The following is a 22197-nucleotide window of genomic DNA, read 5'->3' on the forward strand; positions in this document are numbered from 1 at the left end:
ACCATGGTTCTCTTGTATTAGATAGGATTATTATGTAGGATTGCAAAGACATTTACATTTTTTGAGTGAGAAAAGGACCAAATTCCTATGGGGTAAAATGGGTGTAATCACATAAAAATTGCTTAAGTATGAGGAAATAGTCAGGGAGTTGCCAACTAAACATCTTTTCTTGGATGAATTCCTCTCCTACAGTTATACAAGGTTTTTATAGTCCTCCATGTTGGGAGATACCTTAGAAATCATTAACCCAGACCACAAACTCTATATATAATCCTATATGATTAATGATGTTGGAGACAAAATACAGGTAATAAATTCTTATCTTAAAACTGCAATTATCTAATCTTTGAGAATCCTTGAGAGTATTGGCTACTGCTGTACAAAGACTTGTATTTGTTAGCCAATAAGGTGGGCCTATCATCCTTTTTTTACTATAGCGGTTTATCTTTTCTCAATACTATTTGCAGATTGACACTAATCATAGATATGAACTTCAAAATATTGCTCTGGCCAAGGTGTTTTTTTTAAAATTATTATTATTGATTTTAGAAAGAGGAAGGGAGAGGGATAGAGAGAGAGAAACATCCATGAGAGAGAAACATCGATTGGCTGCCTCCTGCATGCCCCCCACCGGGGATCGAGCCCACAACCCAGGGAATGGGCCCTGACCGGGAATCAAACTGAGACCTCCTGGTTCATAGGCTGATGTTCACCCACTGAGCCACACCGGCCATGCTGGCCAAGTGTTTTAATCAGACTCTATACTTATAGCGCCCAGGGAGATTCTGCCCCCGAGACCAAGCTCCATGTAGGATATTATTTGTCAGTGGTTTACTTTGAGTTTCCTTTGCTCTCTGGAAAGAGCACGGATGAGACTCAGGAAATGGAACTTCTTATCTAGATCAAGCTGCTATCTGCTTGACCTCATGTAAGTCACTTAAACTCTTGGAGTCTCACTTTCCTCCTCCATACAACAGGCTTAATAATACCAACACGTAGAGCTGTTGTGGAAGTCAAATAAAATAATGCATGCAGAGGGGTTCTACAAAATAAAAAGTGCTGTGACAATAGCTACTATTTGTTGGGTACTCTGCATGTATCGGGCATTTGTTGAGAGGTTTTTATACATCATCTCATTTAATCTCACAGCAACCGGAGGAATTGACTACTGTGGTGAGCCCACTTAACAGATGAGAAAACTGAGGTGTAGGAAGGTTAAATAACCTCAGGCCATATAGTTTATAATTGACAAAGCCAAGAACTGAACCTGAATCATCCACCACCGTCTTGATTCATAAGCAGTCATGTCTCCCTGTGTGAATATGAGTTTTGGTAGTAATTTTTTTAGCTTCCTGATTTATTCTATAAGGAGGTGAGGGGAATCGGGCACTTTCATATGCTGCTGGCTAGTGCACATCTTTTCTCTCAGGAATTTTGGACTGAAGAGCAAATCAAAGTCAATAGTTACTAGTATAGTTCGGTACTTGGCCTATAATGTCCTGTGTTGTGGCTCAATGTGCAGACACATAACCAAGGTGAAGGTTTCAGGAACACAGGTTTCAGCTCAGCTCCCCTGGAGAGAACCAGGTCCGTCTGTTACTGGGAGAGTTGGGGAAAGGTGGCTGACTGTTGAGGATGCTTCACTGGGTGGGAAGCTGTATCTCTAAAGTCTCCTTCAGCTACTGAGAATCTTCTGGTGGTGAGTGTTGAAAGCAGCAAAACCTTAGTTCTTTTAGGACAGTGATGGCGAACATATAAAATATATCAAAAATATAAGTCTTTGTTTTACTATGGTTGCAAATATCAAAAAATTTCTATATGTGACACGGCACCAGAGTTAAGTTAGGGTTTTTCAAAATGCTGACACGCCGAGCTCAAAAGGTTCGCCATCACTGTTTTAGGAGCTAGCAGCCAATGTCTTTGTGCTCTGACAGACTATCTGTAGATGAGATGCCTGAATCAAATTGTACATTGTAATGTTTTGTAAGCCTGGCCTTCAGGATGGCAGAAATGTGTCCCACATCTAGTCTGCCATGCTTTGGGAGACACTGAGTTTAACAGATGCACTCAGCGGAGTGCCGGCACACCAGAAACACTCAGTAGACAGTTGCTGAGTGAATGCATAATGAATATATTATTGTTAAGCTTTGAATTCTTATTCTAGTTCCTTAACCAGTCTGAACAATATTTCTCAAGGGCCACCTCTCTTACTAAATGTGTGTGTGTGTGCGCGCACAGTTTTTTCTGGAGAGAGTACAAAAGACAGAGTTGCTTTAGTTCTTGTAGTGAAAAGACCACTTACAATCCATGGGGAGAGGGGAAGAGATACAGAAATGTAACTCATTCACCAGAGCCCCGTGTTTAGAAGTAGAAGAGACAGCGTTGACACAGTGAGGGGAAGAGAGCCCACGTGCATCTGAAGGACATCACAAACTGGCCTTTAGTAGGAAGAGAGGGACACGAAATCTGAAAGGAAGAAACCACGTGGGCTTCTCTGCCAGAGCGGCGTGGCTCTGGGGCAAGCACAGCGCCCATAGACCAGGCTCTCCTGATGGAGCAAAGCTGCAGCTGGCTTCATGGGCTTAGGGTGTCCTTTCCATCTGGGATGTTGGCAGATGTGTGTCCTCCGCATGCTCCAAGGTCGCACACGCACTCGGATCGCTGTTGGTCTCTAGCTCTGAGACAGTTGAGTACCTTTTCCTTCTTGAATCTTGAGCTGCAGGTGAAGGCGGTGACTGAGGCAGAGCGTGCCACTTTGGGGCTTGCCCACGTGATTTAGATCTGTGTGGTTTTGTCTGAATGGCCACATTTTCCTGCTGGGGTGTTTCTCTCTGTTGTTTCTCTGGGTTTTTTCCCCCTGGAATTGGAGTCATGATTATGGTAAATAGGAGAGGGTGTTCCGTTTTACCATTCAGTAAACACCTTTTTTGTGGGGGAAAGAACTATTTAGGGGAGACGTTGGTGTTTTGCATAAAAAGCAGAGGAGAAACAACACAGATCGAGACCGACTCCTGTTCATGAATGTCCTGTAACTGCTCCCACAGCACTTTGTTCCGATCTGTATTTAGTACGGATGGTTGCTTGTGGCCCCCATTCCCTCCATCACACACTCACTCCATCGCAAGGCCACTGACTGTGCATCCCCAGCTTCTCACACATTGAAAGACCTGGGCTTGTTGGATGAATAAATAAACTGTAGTATCCTATCCATTTACTGAAAAATACCACCTGATTAATGTGTTGGATTTTTTTCCCACTCAGAAAGAAGATCTTCAGATATATTTTAAATACCATAAGAACCTGCCCCGAGCTCAGGCAATCTGGCAAGAATGTCAAGACTGCGCCTACTTTGGGGTAACGTTGAGATTACAAGGTCTCCCACAAATTGTTTTCTCTGAACAATGTGCATCAAAAAATTTTTAATATATTTTTATTGTTGATAGTATTACAGATATCTCCCATTTTCTCCCCCTTCACCCCCTTCTCCCAGCCCCTATCCACCCCACCCCCAGGTCTTCACTACCCTATTGCCCATGTCCATGGGCTATGTATATAAGTATATAAGTCCTTTGGTTTCTTTCTTCTTGTTCCCCCAACCTCACATCGAGGTACGTCAATCTGTTCCATGCTCTGGGTCTTTTTTTTTTTTAAATATATTTTATTGAGTTTTTACAGAGAGGAAGGGAGAAGGATAGAGAGTTAGAAACATCAGCTGCCTCCTGCACACCCCCACTGGGGATGTGCCCGCAACCACGGTACATGCCTCTGATTGGCTGATAGAGAGTGAAACATCAGCTGCCTCCTGCACACCCCCACTGGGGATGTGCCCGCAACCACGGTACATGCCTCTGATTGGAATCAAACCCGGGACCCTTCAGTCCTCAGGCCAACGCTCTATCCACTGAGCCAAATCGGTCAGGGCCGGGTCTTATTTTGTTGGTCAATTCATTTTTTTCATTATGCACCGCATTTTTAAAGCTTCCAAAAGTATGAACTGGGCAGAGGAATTTAGCACTGGGATTTATCTTTATTAAAAGTCTCTTCTACGTTGAAGTCGTACATTGGAAGTTTGGATGCTGCCCTGGGTCTCTGTGAGCAGGTCTGCGAGGAGCCTGGTGTGGAAACCAGAGTCCTCTTCTAAGGTGGTTTTGAAAATGGAATTAAGTCCAAAAGATTAGACTCTGGGACTCTCTTGAATGATATCATAAGCCATCATGTATCCTACAGACTCAAATGACCTCAGTGGACCCCACCCCGCCCAGACTCAGAGACAGGCTGCCTCCTGTGTAGAAGGACCTGAAATGCCCTGCTGTCTTCGAGGGGCTTGCCTTCTAAAAGAAATAAGTGGCCTTGCTCCCTAGTGGCCTATAAAAACACTAGCCAAGTCCTCCCCTTCCCCCTTCCTTTCACTTCACTCGCTGTTGCTGAAGGACTGAGCAACTCAGTAGCCTTAGGACACTGGCCAACACCACTGCCCCTCTCGTCCATGAAGAGCCCGGCTTGTTTCTGGTGTTTCAATGCCGCCACCTTTGTTCTCTGGTGTGTTGTTTGTTTTGGTTGATGTTGTTTCTGTTTGTTTCTGAAAGGTGTGCCAGCGCCAACTGGATCACAGTCTCCCTCTTTTCGAGTATCTCAGAGGCCCAAGCCAGAGACTTATAAAATACCAGATGCTGTTGAAGGTAAAGCCAATGAGACCGTGCTTTTCTGTGTTGGGAAAACAGGTGAATGCACTAAGGTGGTCACGTGGACAGTTGTGACTTTGTCTTCTGAGGTAAAAGTTCTGCCCTTGGAGCTTTGTCTGTCCTCCAAGTCTCACGCGGCCCTCCTCAATGAGGGGTAAGACCAAGGAATCGGAGAGTTAAAAGGGACCTGGGAGCCTTCCCACACATATTTTTTACTTAATCCCGCAATCAGATGTGTCAGGCAGGCTCTGGAGTATGAAGAAACTGAGGCTCATGGAGGTTAAGCTCATGTCCGATATTCCGCTCTCGAGAAAAGTTAGCTCTTTCATCTTTGCCTCGACAGCCCCAGCCTAGGCTGCCCCGGCTTTGTTGCTACCAACTGGGATTACTGGACCTCTTAGGCCTCGGTCTTCTCACAGTGGATGAGGATAGCAGAACCACCTCCTCGCTGGGGAAAGCAGTGAGTGATGCCTGCAGAGAGCTGCCCAGCACTGAGCCCCAGGAAACTTCATGACAGTAGCGCTGTTTCATACCTGGAGATGCCACGCCAGTGTGGGAGTGAGGATGATGGCTCCCTGCCTCCCAACATGAGTAGTATCTGTGAGCGAGTAATGATACAGCATCCTCTTAGGGCCCCGCATGCCTCTGACTGTCCCATCCTTACTCTGGTCACGAAGTCCTACCACTGGGCCCAGCGAGGAGGGGGCGGGACCCAAGGGAGGCTCGGGAAGAGGGGGGCTTCACCCCCTGGCCTGGCTGCATCCGGGACTGAGGGCTCCAGTTCTCCCTCTGAAGTGATGCTGACACAATAGCTAAGTTCCATTTACAGAGGCCGTTCGGGCACAGTGACCAGAAGCACAGAGCCGGGAGCCAGACATCCTGGGTGTGGATCCAGGCTCTGACAGCTGTGTGAACCAGGCAGGTTCCTGCTCTCAGCCTCAGCCTCCTCCCCTGTAAAAAAAAAAAAAAAAAAAAAAAAAGGTAGTAATGGGACTTGCCTGGTGTGCCTTTTGGAAACATTAAAAGAGGGAATACATGTTAAAAATACTTAGAAGATGTTGTTAGCTTTATTGAGGAAACAAGAGACGGAATGATTATAAAATCTTCCTTGGGGGTCTGTGCACAACCATGGGAGGCGACTCAGGGCCGGCCAGATTTTCCCGTGGAGAAGCCTGCTGGATGCCCGGGAACACACGTTTGAACCGCTGGCAGGCCCATGACGAAAGGAGGGCCTTTGTGGTTGCCTCTGTCCTGAGGAACTGAGCTCAGTCTGCAGCTTCTTTGAAAGCATGGGTGTTGGGCAGACTGCCTCACGGCTTTGAAAGGATTGTAGAATCCTGGTGTGGGAGAGCTGTTCCAAGTATAAAAGAAAAGGGAAGGAAGGACGGATTATACCATAAGGACAGACACATGAAAAATGGGGAAAATATATATTAGCAAGAGTGCGACCAATGGTCAGCATGCTTATTAATGAGCTCATAGAAATGAATGACAAAAAAAAGTAAAAAAGGCGTATCTATGAAACGCTTACTATCTTATCTGAGATGTTATAAAAATTAATATTCATTACCAAGAGCTTTTTTAGTACCTAATGTCTAACGAATCAAGGCAAGTTAATGAAACAATATTACTATATTATTATCAGCATACATTACTATCAGCAACAGGAACTCAATTTCCTTGAACTCATGGTTTCTATCAAACAGACTGAGTGATGGAGGGAAACTACCAATTTTTTTTTTTTTAATCCTCAACTGAGGACATTTTTATTTTCATTAATTCCAGAGAGGGAGAGAGAGAGAAACACCGATCGGTTGCCTCCCATACACACCCCGACCGGGGTTCCAACCCGAAACCTGTGTATGTGCCCTAACAGGGAATTAAACCCACAACCCTTCAGTGTATGGGATGATACTCTAATCATTGAGCAACACTGGCCAGGACTAGAAACTACCAAATTTAATGTAGAGAATTTTTCTTCCCTGGATTTTGTTGAATTAAGATATGGTTTGTAAAATGGTGCAATATTGGTTTACTATGACTTTTGCTTATTACAAAGCTATTCTAGGATAGATACTCATGCTGATTTCTTATATATACTAACTCATATCATAAGAGCAAAATTCATTTTTCTTCTTTTAAAATGTTAAATAGGCTACTATTTAAAGAAATAATTAATGGGGAGAGGTGGGTAAATGTTACAAACTTTCAGCTGTAAGATGAATAGGGTTTGAGGCTCTGATGTAAAACATGAAGTTTGATAACACTGTATTGTATAACTGAAATTTGCTAACAGAGTAGACTTAACTGTTCTCTCTCACACATAAATGATAACTATGTGAGGTGAGATGGATGTGTTAATTAACTAGATGGGGGAATCCTTTCACAATGTATACATATCTCAAATCATCATGATGTACACTTTACATATCTAACAATTTTATGTGTCAGGTCTACCTCAATAAAAAAGAAATTAATAATAAAAATGTAAAAAGGAGACATATGTACTATTTGTACATATGTAAATACTTTAAACAATAAAATTAAATTAAAATAATAGTAATAATAAATGAAGGAAGGCATTTTACAAAAGAAGAAGAAATTTTTAGTAGCAAACATTTTTTGAAAGTTCTTCCTCACTAATTATCTGAGAAATTCAAACTAAAAGGCAGTGAGGTGGGATTGACCTGTAATTCAATTGGTTGAACATTTTGATTAAATGGCTGGTGAGCCAGGTTTTATAAGTGGCTGGCGGAAACATAGTCCTTCTCGAAGGAACTTGGATATATGCATCAAAACTCTTAAGATTGGCAATTCCACTTCTGGGAAGTTATCTTTAGGAAAAATTACAGAACCCAAATATTTAACAATAGAAAAGATGAATCAATTACGATGTGTGTATAGGACACAACGCTGACACAATCAAAACCGTTTTTAAAAGTATACAATGTCATGAGAAAATAAACATTCATGATATGCCGTTGAGTGAGAAAAAGCAGGCTACATTAGGATGTGGCTAATATGATTTTATTTGTGCAAAGAACACTGTGCCAGATAGATAATTCATCCTTTCCCTCTTACTCGTGACAGACAGACAAATTTGCATACATTCTCGGTTACTTTAGCATTTGTCTGGAGATTGCACAGTACATTTAGTTGGCATTTTACTTTTTGATTTTCAATAAGGCTTTTGGGTTACTGCAGGGTCTGCTGGATTTTGAGTCTCCTGAAGATTTGGAGATAGACCCAGGCGGCATAGAAGGAGGTGCGGCTAAGGTACTGGATGCTAAATATTGTTTTATCTTACTGTTAATGGTGTTTGCCCAAGGGTGGGAGGATTTATGGCTATTTTCTTTTCCTTGCTTAAGATCTCAATTGTTTAAGTTTTGTAAAATTGTATGTATTCCATAATTCATAGTCAGGAAGAAACAAAATAATTAAAGGCAATTTCAAAGTGGAGATTTGTAGCAGGATAAATGGTATTGTATTTTCTTCCTTTCACACAAAAATGTTTTAACAGGAATACAAACAGGAATGTGTAAAATGCATACATAAAAGACTGAAAGTAAATATGGTAAAATCTCTACTGTGGTTTTCCTGTACGGTAGGGTTATGAATGATTTATATTTCTTTCTTTGTTTATCTAAGTTGTATGCTTGTGTCCCATTCCTCTCCAAATGTGTGTGCGTGTGTGTGTGTGTGTGTGTGTGTGTGTGTGTGTTCTAAGAGAAACAGCCAAGGTTCCCTTGAAGGAAATGGTAGCCAACCCGATTAGGAAGAAATTTGTGGCTTAGCAGTGGCCTTTCTTATAAATTCCCTATTAAATACTCCAGTTTTAACAAGAGAAACCCGAGGCATGTGTCTCAAAGTCATTTGCATGCCTTCTCTGCTCACAATGTGTGTGGGGGACCCCTTCAAATTAGAAGCTCAGGACACAGGTAATGATGTTACAGTGGCGCTAGGGGAGCTGGCCTGAGGGAGAGAGGCTTAGTAATGTTTGTAAGGCTTTTTCTGAGCCCCACTTTACCAAAGCAAGACTGGGAAGGAGAAAGTACAGGGGAAGTTGAGCCTCTAAAGTTGAGTTGTACATGTTGAGTAAAGAGGATGATGCCTAGTGTAAGAACTTTTAACCCTCTGCTGATGTTATTGTAAGGTCGGGTGAGAGTCTGCTGTCTTTCACCAGGACCACAGCGTATTTATTACGAAGGAGAAGGTAAGAGTCCTTGGCAGGTCATTCAGTGGAGGCAGCATGGTCTGCTCCATTCATCAGCCCTGTCACTCATGTCCCTGATCCAACAATGCCACTTCCTGCTGCTTCTGCAGGGGTGACGGGAATACACAGCCCTTCCCTGACATCATGCAGGAGGGGGCAAAAGAGGTGGGGCTCTATGGGGCAGCAAACAGCTATCAGTTCTTTGTTGTAGAAATTGATGTGTTTAAAAAAAATGGAAGAAACCAAAATCTTTCTGTTTGCACTTACTAGATGACATAAATATGTTATGTGAGTAGTGGGGAATCAAATACTGAAAACCTATGCAAAAGCCTTTCAAGCTGTAGGAACCATCCCTAGTATGTCCTCAGGGTCACAGTGCTAACATTGGAAGCATTGGTTTCCTGAATTAGCAGTTCAGGCTTTTCCGCTTAATGCGGAGCCTTCATGTTTGGGAGGTGCAGACCTCCCTGGTAACTTTCAAGGCAGCCGCGTGTGAGAGGAGGAAGGGCAGAGCTACGGAAATGCAACCCTTACAGCGTTTACAGGTCAATCATTAGTCAGCCTGCACTGGCAGCCCATTCTTTCTCTCCGGGAGTTTAAAACTGTTCTCCTCTGGGAAGGTTTTAAGCATAACTTTACCTATAGGAATAAGACTTTCACATTCAATATAGGAATATGAATTGTACTTTTCCTTAGGCCGGAGGGGTAGGAGTATAAAGGAGAGGGCAGTCAATTTAAAGGGGCTGTGTTTGGGGTTTTTTTTTTTTTTTTCATGCTTCAAAAAATCTCAGTATGTTTCTTATAGAGCAGGAGTATAATGCCCATGATTTTATGAGCTTCATTCTTCATTAGTACAATCTACAGAAGTGTGGTTGATGGTAAACCAGCAAATAGCGTTAGCCGCCATTCTCTGCGAGCCGGAGAGCAGATGGGTGTCCCCGCCGTCTCAGACACTTCGTGCTGGCTGGATCAGTGGCTCCTTATCTCGGTCCTGTTTTCCACCTTCACTTGGAAGATGGTTTACCTTTGGATTCCCTACAAGGCGTTTGGTTTCCACAGGACGGGCCTAAGAGGACCAAGGATCCCGCGTTCTTGGCGGAACTGCAGCAGGCTTTGGCCATGATAGAGGAGTTGATCCAGTCCTGTGAACTGGCCGTGGACCTGGCCGCGGTCACTGGATGCCCGGTATGTTATGTCCCATGACAGTGGTTGGAAGGTTTCCCTTGAGAAGCAGGCACAGTGTAAACTAGGTAGGAGATGCTGTGGCCAGGAAGGAGAGACGATGTATGGTAGAGGAATCTGACTCTGGGAAAGTAGCCTACATCCATCAACACACCCGTGGTCAGAGATTCCCAGCAGCCCCTCAGGGTTTTCAGGAATCTTGCGTTCCTCGTGGTCCAGAATGTTGAGCCTGACCTGTGTGCTCTGGAAAAACCAGGAACTCAGGGGCCAGAATATAGATGGGCAGGGGAAATGGCTAAAAGGGTAATTCATTTTGACTCCTGGCACTATTAACATTTAAAAGGTTCTCCTTCTTGATCAAATTTTCTCCATGAAAATTACTTTGAAAATGGGTGCTAAGTGAAAATCTCACCCCATTTTACATCCCAGATCCCAGGAGAGGCCCAACAAGCATGTATTATACTTGCCTTCACCCAGGTGGTTGAAGGAAAATACCAAGAGAGGCAATGCTGGGAAGTTGAGCCATCTCAGCTCGGGCATTCGGGCTAATCCTGAGCAGGCGCGTCCTGGGCATTCCAGGCAAACCGTCCTCTATGCTGTGTGCTCGCCTGGGACTGGAACATAAGTAATATTCATCTGGATCATAACTAATATTCACAGTCACTGTGAAGTACTCTAGATTTTAGCTCAGGAATATTAGTTTTCTATCATTGTCAGTGACAAATCACCACGAGTCTGGTGGCTTAGAACAGCACCAATTTCTAAGCTTATAGGCCCACGGGGCAGAACTACAACAGTCTCACCAGGGGCCAAAATCAAAGTGTCTGCCTTCCTTTTAGGAGACTCTAGGAGAGAATCTGTTCCTTGTCTTTTCCATCTTAAAAAAACAGCAACAACAAAAATCACCCGTGTTTCTTGGCTCATGGCCACTGCCTGACTTCAAAGCAGCAACATCACATCGATCGCATCCCTCCGACCCTTCCTTCTGCTTCTCTTCGACTTTTTAAAGAATCTGTGATTCCATCAGACCCACCCAGGTAGTCCATGATAATCTCTCCATCTCCACGTGAGCTGACGAACAACTCTGATTCCATCGGAAACATTCGGCATGTATCCTGACCTACTCTCAGGTTCCAGGGATTAGGGCCTGGACCTCTTTGGGAGGCTATGCTTACTGCACAGGGACCAAGCATTCTGCATTTCAGATACGTTCCTTCTTTTTTTTTTTTCTGTTTTTTTTTTACCTGTTTTTATTGAGGTCTGGGCAGATGAAGTGACCTTTCTTATCTTTCCTTGTCATAAATCAAACCATGCAAATTAAGTAGGGGCAAAAACTGTGATTCTTTTCATTCCTTCCTGGTATTTCTCTGGCCAGCATTTCAGAAACAGCCCCCGGCTTTGCTGCGACCCAGGCAGGGATGCTGTTTCTGTCCCTGGGACTCCCGCGCACTCTGTTTACTGCTGACTCATGAACCACACGGGGTGAGAACAGACCCTTTCCTTGGTATTAATTTTTCATCCTACAGCTAAAGTCAAGGAAGCAATTTGTTTAATCATTTGGGGACATCTTTCTGTTTTTTTTCTTTTTATCTTTGAACATGTGTCAGCTGCCCCTATGAAATACCCATTTGCCTGAATCAAATGAATGTTACACAGGGCAGGAAACTCCCAGCTGTTCCTCTGAATATAAGTAACATGAGAGGAGGAAGTTATGAGAAAAAATTGAATGAAAAGTGCATAGATCGCAATCTACTTTAATGGTCCTCCAAACGGCTTGTGTGCAAATCAGACGAACCAGTTTATAGAATTTTGGAGATTTTACAGCAAGTGCAAAACATCTTTTTTGCCCCCATGTGTCCTCAGAATGGCACCTTTGACATATTAGTACACTCTGTGGTTTCTTTTTTTGCTAAGGCTACCTTGCTTTACACCTCGTACATTAGCTAATTTATCCTGACAGTTTTGTATAATTCTATTGAATGATAGTGCAGGCATTGGAATTTTGAACTTTCTGCTTCAGCAACAGATCCATGGAAAGAAGAGTTAACTCGCCGAAGATCACACGGTCATCAGCTTGCACCGTGTCTTGGATCTCTTCCCTCCCTCGCCAGGGTACCACCCTCTCCACATATTCTTCATCTGGTTCTGTTTAGTGTTTACTAACAACTCACCTCCTGCTAACTGAGATCTAATGAAACTGAGAGTCTTGGCCTCAGCTTTGTGGAACTTCATCACAAGGTGTTTGCCATCATGTGTTGTACGGGTGAATAAGTCCAGCTTAACCTCTTAGTTTCTCTACTTGACACCCAATATTAACCTGGTTTGGTAAAGGAAAGAAATTGAACTTGAGTGGGTGACTTCATAATTAAAGCAACTAGAAAAAAAAATCCCTTCTGATAGTTACATTTTCTCTTTGTGTATACTCAATTCTTGGCTTAATTGAATCACAAAAACTTTTTTAAAATTATTTTTTAAAGAAAGGTTGTTTTATGGAACACTGAGATTTAATTTACTTCCCTCTGTTTGCCAAAAAAAGTTTCCCCTCTTCAATCCAATGTATACAATAGAAGAACATTTAGAGTCCTTTTAAATCCTGACTTGCCAGGAACAAGTTTCAAAGTTGAATAGTAAAGGTTGAATAAAACATTTTAATTTTCTGGAACAAAGTTTATAATTTATTAAAGGAAGTATTTTTATTGCAAGTTTATTGTGGGCTAGGCCCAGGTATTTTGTTTCTATGATACTTTCCACTTTCCTTACCATATGTTGGCTACAGAAATAAGGCTGAGTAAACTATCTTAAGGACTCAATGGAATTGCCTGGCCCATCTTCCCACCCTCACGACACCTCTAAGTGGAGTCATTGAAGATTAAATCATGTTTAAGGCACCTAGCACCTTCCCTGGTGCCTGGTAGGTGCTGAATACAGGGCCCCAGGGATGACTTATTTGGGTCCTTGATCAGACTGGGAAGGAAGGAACCCCTTTGCTTCTGGTGATTGTAATCTCAGCTTCTCCATCCCACAGTTTCTGCTTTTCATTTCTGGACCAGGCTTTGTGCTGATTCACTTATCCAGATGTTTCCTGCTTCTTTGTGCAAGAAGCATATAGCTCTGTCACAGCCAAGAGTGAGCACCTACGCACCCTGTCTCTTTCTGGAGGCTAGCTTCCCTAGATTCTCTCTCAGCCAGATTCTTCTTTTGGCCCATGTGGTCACATGTGAAACTCTTATATCAGAGCTCTTACCTACAAACTGTCCACACATAAAAATGGTAGTGTTTACTAGTTTATTTTTGCCATCATTTCCCATACGGAAGAGGACTGTTGACTTGCTCTTTTGAGTGGTGGGTAGCCCCTAGTCCAGCCTTGGGCAAACTACGGCCCACGGGCCAGATCTGGCCATTTGAAATGAATAAAACTAAAAAAAACAACAACAACAACAAAAAACGACTGGACCCTTTCATGTAATGATGTTTACTTTGAATTTATATTAGTTCACACAAACACTCCATCCATGCTTTTGTTCCGGCCCTCCGGTCCAGTTTAAGAACCCATTGTGGCCCTCGAGTCAAAAAGTTTGCCCACCCCTGCCCTAGTCTATCTCTGAGTTCAGATCCATTAGATTCTTCAACACACCAAAGTGAGGGCCACACCATTACGTCACTGGTGGGAAAAACTGGTTGGGGGTAATTTATTTCCTGGAGCTGCCATGACAACATGCCACATATTGGGTGGCTTAAAACCACAGACATTTATTTTCTCACAGTGCTGGGAGTTAGAAATCCAGAATCAAGGTATTGCACAGCTACGTTCTCTCTGAAGGCTCTTCCTCCCTGCTCCTGTTTCTGGCAATGTCTGGCATTCCTTGGCTTCAGCGACATCACTCCAATTCCTGTCCCTGTCTTCACATGACTGTCTTCTATATGTGTGCGTCTCCGTGTCTCTCTTTCTTCGTCTCATAAGGACACCAGCCTTTAGGTTAGGGTCGACCCTAATCCAGTATGACCAAATTTAACTAATTACATCTGAGATCCTATTTTCAATACTGTCACGTTCTGAGGTCCCAGGTGGACATGAGTTTTGGAGGAGATGCTATTCACTGCATTAACTCCCTCGTCGTCGTGCTGAGCACTCAGCGTCATGTCCCTTCGCCACTGCCCCCCCCCCCCCCCCCCCTCCCTCATCGTCGTGCTGAGCACTCAGCGTCATGTCCCCTCGCCACCGCCCCCCCCCACACACACACACTCATTAAATGCCAATAACTGATTAAATACTTTCTAAGGGACCAATATCTGTGAGAGGTTGTGCACATGGTCTCTGGCTTTGGGACCAACTACAGTCTGATTGGAAAGAAAGGATATACATGGTTGAAAAGATGGCCCGGTCACCCTTGGTCCCTCTCTGAGGACTCTCCTTCCCTGTTCCCCTTGGCAGTGGTGGCCTCCACACAGACAGGCATCCTGACTGTTTAATCCTGTCAGGGGCACGGTTCTGACAAAGTTTATATAGACGACCTGGAGGATATGCAGCTCGTCCGTTTCAGCCAGACTCACACCCAGCAATCGGCCTCAGTGACTCCCCGTGATGATGGGCTCACTGGAAAAGGTGACTGAGAACCTCGGGTAGAGTCGGGACAGTGGCAGCGCCGAGCTCCCAGAAGTGGGACCTGGGCAACCGCAGGCTCCCCATCAGTTCTGGGGCCTCGGCCCGGAAGGGAGTTGGGGTTCTCACCTATGTGCTCTGCCTCTCCTCTCACCGGGCAGCGCCTGGGTCTGTCCACGTCTTTTTTTCTTCCTCATACTTTCCAGTGACTCATCTTCATGCTCCGCTTCCTTATCATTCATTCTACCACCTGCCCTCTGATAGAGCATCTCACAGCGGCAATCCCTGCTGCTCGCTGCCTCCTCCTCAGGTCTCTTCAGCTGAGACAAGGGTCAGGTTGACTGTCTGGCATCTTTTTCACATGAGGCCCCTGTGGTCAGGGGCTGGCACCTCACTGGCCTCACATCCTTTGATCGGTTGCCTCCCAACATGCAAACGGCTATGGCTGCAGGTGGGGTGAGGAGAAAAGTGCAGGGGTGAATAAGGACAGAAGCATCGCTGTCCACGGCTGCTTCTTTGGCCATGGCCTTGGCAGACACCTACTCACATGGCCCCGCCCTCAACAGGTCATTAGAGAGAGCACACCTGGGCTCGTTCACACCCCCATTGTTCTGGCCTCTTTTAGAATTGCTTTTACAGCTGTGCCTATGAAGTGATGTTCCACCTTCGCCAGATGTGTCCTTAGAAAGCGCTTTACCTACAATCCTTTCATCCATCTATTCTGGGATGTGTTTGAGGGTGTGCTCAGCATTTGACTCAGTGACCCTGTATGAGGACTCATGGGAGAAATGTCTCTCACATCTCATTCATGGGAATCCATGTGTTTCCTGAACAACTGGTTTGGGTATGTCTTGGGACGTAATGATTCGTATAACTCGCTGTGCTTCCCTCTGTGCTGTCCGCTGGGAGGTCAGCGCTGAGTCTGCAGCAAGGGTACATGGCTTTATTGCATGGGTTTTATGTACAACCTTTTCATCTTTTAAATTTTATTTTTGCCCTAATTTCCTCAGTTATTTACTGTCTGCAGGGGTGGGGAAAGTCCAGCCCACGGGCCATATAAGGCCTGAGAAATCATTCAGTCTGGCCCTGCCAAGGCATTAGGGCTGAGCTAATTAAATGTCTGACCAAAGATAGCAGGCTAATTTTTAAGCTGGTAATTTTGTATGGCCCGTGAATGATGTTATAAATATCCAATGGCCCTTGGCAGAGAAAAGGCTCCCCACCCCTGCCTTCGGTCGTATTAAGCTTTCTCCTTTCAGAACAAATCTCATGATCCCAGGTTCTCATAGACATGAAGCAGATGGGCACGTGGCTTACCCGAGATCCACGATGCAGCAAAACATGTTGCCTCTTCTGAGCACAATTCCCATGTTAGTCGCTTGCCCTTGTTAAGTAGCGTCGTGGCTCAGAAACAAAGACGAGGGCATGGAATTCTGCCAGCCAAACTGAATTACAAGACAAACCATCAGAGTCCCAGCATCTTTAGTTCCAGTATTTCCCACGTGCTGTCCCTTGCGCGGCTGAGCTATTTCCTGATGTAACTGAGGGGTGTCGTCCTGCTCAGTGAAGCTTACAAGGTTGCAGTTTTGATTTAGTGGCAGGTTAGCCTGGGTGGCACTTCGAAGATCGTGGACCTCGAATACGCACGATTTCTCCTTGGAAAACAGACCCCTCAGAGTTCTTTCCCCGGCAAGTCACTGAGCAGCTCCGCTTTGTGTGTGTCTGTGATCCTTAAAGGAGGACATCGGAGAGCTGGGCAGGCTGCGGAGGCAGGGCGCGTTCAGCGTCTGGACGGTGCACAAGGAGCGCTCCAAGGTGACGGGCTTCATTCGCTTTAAGCCCAGCCAGAGGCAGCTCTATCTGTTTGAAAGGGGAATCGTGTTCTGCAAGATACGGATGGAGCCCAGTGACCAGGGCCCGGCCCCTCGTTACAGCTTTAAGAAGTCGATGAAGGTAACGGGCTCCTGTCCCACCTGGGCGTCTGCACAGCCAATGGAGAGAAACAGTGATCTGATGGTACAGACAGGAAACTGTAGCACAGAGGGGTGGGGCTCACTTGCCAAATGCCACACGACAGAGCGAGAATCCACACCCACGTCTCACTCCAGAGTCGGGTTTGCGAATCAGTCAGCAGAGGGGGCAGAGCTGGAGTGGAGGGCATTTCGTGCTAAGTAGAGGGAAGGGCCTATTTCCTCCAGGCACAGGAGTGGGAGACTTGGTGAGTAGGGCCTGTGTTACGGAAGAGCTGACCTTTGCTTAAAGGTTGCGGCTACAGCTCTACTGATAGGAAGATATAGTCTGTTATGCTCTGAAACAGACCAGGCAGCTGGCTCTGTGCCAGACTGTGTTTTATGCTCCTTGGAGCCGTTAAGAGAAGACAGCAAAACACTTGGAAGGAAGATGGACGAAGAGAGACATCAGGGGTAGAAAGGATTAGGGTAGCTGACAGTGACCATTCTGAAATCAGAAAACGATGGTTTGGACATTTTTCTTCTTTCTTTGTAACAGTGGACGACACTTTCAATTCACCAACTTGAAAGTGGGGGCAACAGAAAGTTTGAACTTGTCGACCGAAATGGACTTGAGAAATACATCCTGCAGGTAAAGCTCGGGGCTTCCCCAGGGGTTACCCATGGCTGGACAAGTGTTTTCTATCTCATTGTTCCTACGGTCCCCCAGAGGATGAAAGCCCTGTGCAATTCATCCTCCAGCTGATCTGACACTCACAGTGTTTTCTTATCTGTAATTGCAGGCAGCTTCCAAGGAAATCAGAGATTGTTGGTTTGCGGAAATAAGTAAATTATTGATGGAACAACAAAACAATAATAAAGGTAGGGTTACCCTTGCTGGCTTCAGTCTGGAGAGTTATACTGTGTCCAACCTTGTGGCGGGTGTGCAGATTGGAGATAGTGTTAAAGAAAATGGTTTGCCAGGAAAATAACTGTGGCCACACTTTTGAGTACCTGGAGGGTAAAGGGCTTGCTTTAGATGGTATGCATTTGTGTGTGTGGTGTGTGTGTGTGTGGTGTGTTGTGTGTGATGGAATGTGCTTCTCAATTCATTCAGTATTCACTCTCCCAGTGTCCCCGTGTGCCCACGCTGAGCTAAGGGCTTAGAAGGTTATGGGAGAAAATGGTCATGTTCATGCTCTTAAGGAGTTTTATGTCTTGTTTGTGTTGGTCTGTAGGTGTGTGCATGTGTATGCACACCCATTCATTCATTCATTCATTCAACAGATGTTTGTGGAGTACTCTATTACATGCCAGGAACTATGCTGAAAGCTGGGCATATGGTGGGATTTGTGGAAAAGATCTCTGCTCTCTCAATGAGAGAGAAACCCCATCCATCAGCTGCCCCTACTGGGGACTGAGCCTGCAACCCAGGCATGTGCCCTTGGCTGGAATCGAACCAGGGACCTTTCATTCCACAGGCCGACACTCTATCTACTGAGTTACACTGGCTAGGGATCCTCTTGATTCTTACATAAGTTGTTGATTTTCTCATCCATCCTGTTTATGAACGGTGTGTGTGTGGTTGTGTGTGTGGTGTGTGTGTGTGTGTGTGTGTACATGGCCCTTGTAGTTGTGTTCCCCTACATACGTAATTGCCAAAATTAACTTTCTCAACCCAATAGCTCAAAGCCACCCCAGAAAATTTTCATGGAAATTTAAATGGCCAATACGACTTTCAGAAGCTGTACTACTTTTTAAAAAAAAATTGAAATATAATTAATATACAATTCACTCTCTTAAAGTGTATAAATCATTGGCGTTTAGTCTATTCATGACCGCATGACAAATTCCAGAATATTGTCACCCTCCCCCACCCGCACCCCCACCATAAAACTATGTACCATTAACACCCGTTTCCCATCTCCTCCCGCCAGCCCCTGACAACCACTGATTTACCTCCTGTCTCTATGCACATTTTTATTCTGGACATTTTATATAAATGGAATCATATAAAATGTGGCACTTTCTGTCCAGTTTCATTCAGCCAGATTTTCTCAGTGTCCATCTCTGTTGTAGCATGAATAAGTGCTTCACCTTTTTCCACAGGTGAATAACAGTGTATTGGATGGACATACCATATTTGTTTATCCATTCACCTGTTGATGGATAGTTGAGTTGTTTTCACTTTTTGGATATTGTGCATAATGCTGCTGTGGAAACTTGTGTACAAGTTTTTGTGTGATCCTATGTCATCAATTCCCTGGGGTATATATGCAGGGCCATATCGTAACTCAGTGTTAGCTTTTGAGGAAGTTAAACAATTGCCTCCACTCATTTTCTATAAAAGCCCCGGGGGAAAGGCTTTTTACACTGGCCAAGCTTTGAATCGGACCTAATAAAACAAATTTACAATGAGGGTATTGCAAGGAACCCCCAGACAAACGAATAATGATGGTTCTCTGGGATGAGACTCTGAAGGTGCTACCATCCTGTGCTGCCCCTCCGGTGACGGCCAGATTGCTAAACCTCATCATCCTGCTAAGTCTCCTCATGACTGCTAAAGCTCAAGACAGATTGCAGGTCCTTGGTGTCCAAGGCTGCCACCAAGAGTTGGGGGCAGAATGGGACAGGGCAACTAAAATACCACGCAGCTCACTGTTCATGCTGAAATGCAGCCATTTCTCTTAAATCAGTGCTGTCCGGAATGCGGCCAGCCTTTGTTTAATTCCCAGTGTTCTGAAAATACCATTTCTGGCTTCTTTTACCAGTTTATTTCCGTGCTTTCATGTGGAGTTTTTGAAAGAATATAATATTTTTTTTGCACCATTTTCAAAAATGTCACTTGCTGTAGTCCTTTTCAGAATTAAAAGTTATCTTTGAGTGGGCTTCACTGTCACTTTTTATTTTCTCAATATACCCTCATTACAGCAGGGATATTTTGTAGAACAACCCACAAGTTTCATCAATTGAGTTTTAATATTTCCTTTAGGTAATATGTTGCTCGGGTTAAGAACTGTGGATCTCATATGGAGAAATCTATTTCCTATCATTTATACTGGCATGTTGTTCTGCACTTGGTGAGGAAAATCATATAAATATGAAAAGATGAGCTTTGTCCCCGGAGATTTAGATTCAGATTTATAATGAAACCATTTCATATCCTGTCTGTGTCTGCTGTGATTGCCAAGTGGTCAGGAGGAAGCGAGGGTGAGTGTGCGTCATGTAGAAAAGATAGATTAAGAAGTGTGACTGGAAAACCACCATGTTGGTTTTCTTTCACAACCAAGTGACCCACTTCTTGATTTAAACTGTAGGCCTCTACCAGGAAATAGTAACAAGAGTACATAATTGATTTTAATTTATATAAGTACTAGAGGCCCAGTGCACGAAAATTTATGCACTCAGGGTGGGGGGTCCCTCATCCTGACCTGCTCCCTCTCACAGTCAGGGACCCCTTGGAGGATGTCCACCTGCCTGCGTAGGCCCGCTCCCCAGGGGATCAGGGCCTATTTGGCAGTCAGACATCCCTCTGGCAGCCCAGGAGCCCTTGGGGGATGTCTGACTAATGGCCTAGGCCCGCACTCCCCCCATTAGTTGGACATCCTTAGCACGGCCACGGAGGCAGGAGAGGCTCCCGCCACCACCACTGCACTGGCCAGCCATGAGCCGGCTGATGGCCGAGTGGCACTCCCATTGTGGAAGCGCACTGACCACCAGGGGGCAGCTCGTGCATTGAGCATCTGCCCCCTGGTGGTCAGTGCGCATCATAGTGACTGGTCGTTCCCAGTCGTTCTGCCATTAGGGTCAATTTGCATCTTACCCTTTTATTATCCTATCTCATAAAAGAGTAATATGCAATTTAACCATCACTCTGTCACAAAGATGGTGGCAGCACAGAGCTGGAGTGAGCAGGAAGCTTGAGTTGCCCCGGCGATGGAGGAAGCCAAGCGGCTGATGGCCGAGTGGCACTCCCATTGTGGAAGCGCACTGACCACCAGGGGGCCGCTCGTGCATTGAGCATCTGCCCCCGTGTGGCCAGTGCGCATCATAGTGACTGGTCGTTCCCCGTCGTTCTGCCATTAGGGTCAATTTGCATCTTACCCTTTTATTATCCTATCTCATAAAAGAGTAATATGCAATTTAACCATCACTCTGTCACAAAGATGGTGGCAGCACAGAGCTGGAGTGAGCAGGAAGCTTGAGTTGCCCCGGCGATGGAGGAAGCCAAGCTTCCCGCCTGCCCTGCCGGCCCTGAGCTCCGCTCAAGGCTACGAAGTTTCAATTATAGAAGGTAAATAAATCCCAGCAGATACCTACTTCCAGCCCGTGGTGTGGCCAGCCTGAAAACGGCCCTCAGCCCCTCACCCAGGCTGGACAGGCACCCTAGGAGGACCCCTACCCTGATCCAGGACACCCTTCACCAGCCGGCCCCCACCCGTGCACCAGGCCTCTATGCTATATAATAAAAGATGAGAAAGGTCGGCTGCCTCCTGCACACCCCCTACTGGGGATTGAGCCCACAACCCAGGCATGTGCTCTGACCAGGAATTGAAACTGTGACCTCCTGATTCGTAGGTTGATGCGCAACCACTGAGCACCACTGGCCGAACTCATGCTTCTTTTTTACTACCTTTCTCCTACCATTTTCTCACCTCTCACTGCTTTTCAGGTGATCAATGATTTTTCTGTCACTATAGATTAGTTTGAATTTTCTAGAATTCCATAAAGAGAATCATATAACATGTGCTTTATTGGGAAGGTTTCTTTCACTCAGCATACTTATTTTGAGATTCATTCATGCTGTTTAGTGTAACAGTAGTACATTACTGTGTAGCATACCCTTATTTGGATATACCCCAATTCCTTTATCCATTTACCTGTTAATGAACATTGGGTCTGTTTCCACTGTGGGGAGCTATTTTGAATAATGCTGTTATGAACATTCAAGTACAAATCTTTTGTGAACATATGTTTTCATTTCTCTCAGGTAAAGTGCTTAGGCCATGTGGCAGGGGCATGTTTAGCTTTCTAAGAAATTGCTAAACTATTTCCTTATATTGTCACAGCAGTGTATGGGAGTGTCACTTGCTCCCCACATCCTCACCAGCACTTGGTATTGTCAGTCTTTTTGAGCTTTCTAATAGATGTGTAGTGGTTTGACATTGGAGTTTTAATTTGCTTTTTCCTAGTGGCTAATGGCTGAGCATCCTTCCGTGTGCTTCTTTGCCATCCAAATATCTCCTTTGGTGAAGTGTCTGTTTGAATCTTTGCTCATTATTTTCTTACTAGAGGCCCAGGGGAAGGGTGTCCCTCAGCCCAGCCTGTGCCCTCTCGCAGTCTGGGACCCCTCAGGAGAAAACGACCTGCTGGCTTAGGCCTGCTCCCGGGTGGTAGAGGGCAGGCCCAATCCCTAGGTGCAGCCCCTGGTCGGGCTCAGAGCAGGGCCGATTGGGGAGCTGGGGCGCCATCCTGTCATGCACAGAGCAGGGCGGATTGGGAGGTTGTGATACCACCCTCAGTCTCGCTCAGGGTAGGGCCAATTGGGGGATTGGGGCATTTGTTGCTCTC

The 22197-nt window shown here is 45.1% G+C and overlaps 1 protein-coding gene across 1 annotated transcript in view; it reads left to right on the forward strand.

Annotated features, from left to right (window-relative positions):
• MCF2L2 (MCF.2 cell line derived transforming sequence-like 2) overlaps window positions 1-22197 on the forward strand; it is a 114681-nt gene that overhangs the window by 67314 nt on the left and 25170 nt on the right. Inside the window, exons 8-14 of the mRNA XM_006767398.2 lie at window positions 3262-3354; window positions 4587-4679; window positions 7887-7958; window positions 9955-10080; window positions 16415-16630; window positions 17186-17278; window positions 17430-17508. Coding sequence (XP_006767461.2) covers window positions 3262-3354; window positions 4587-4679; window positions 7887-7958; window positions 9955-10080; window positions 16415-16630; window positions 17186-17278; window positions 17430-17508 — 772 coding nt within the window. The remainder of the gene's footprint in view (window positions 1-3261; window positions 3355-4586; window positions 4680-7886; window positions 7959-9954; window positions 10081-16414; window positions 16631-17185; window positions 17279-17429; window positions 17509-22197) is intronic.

This window comes from Myotis davidii, unplaced genomic scaffold (genome assembly GCF_000327345.1).
Source record: "Myotis davidii unplaced genomic scaffold, ASM32734v1 scaffold102, whole genome shotgun sequence".
Classification (NCBI taxonomy): domain Eukaryota; kingdom Metazoa; phylum Chordata; class Mammalia; order Chiroptera; family Vespertilionidae; genus Myotis; species Myotis davidii.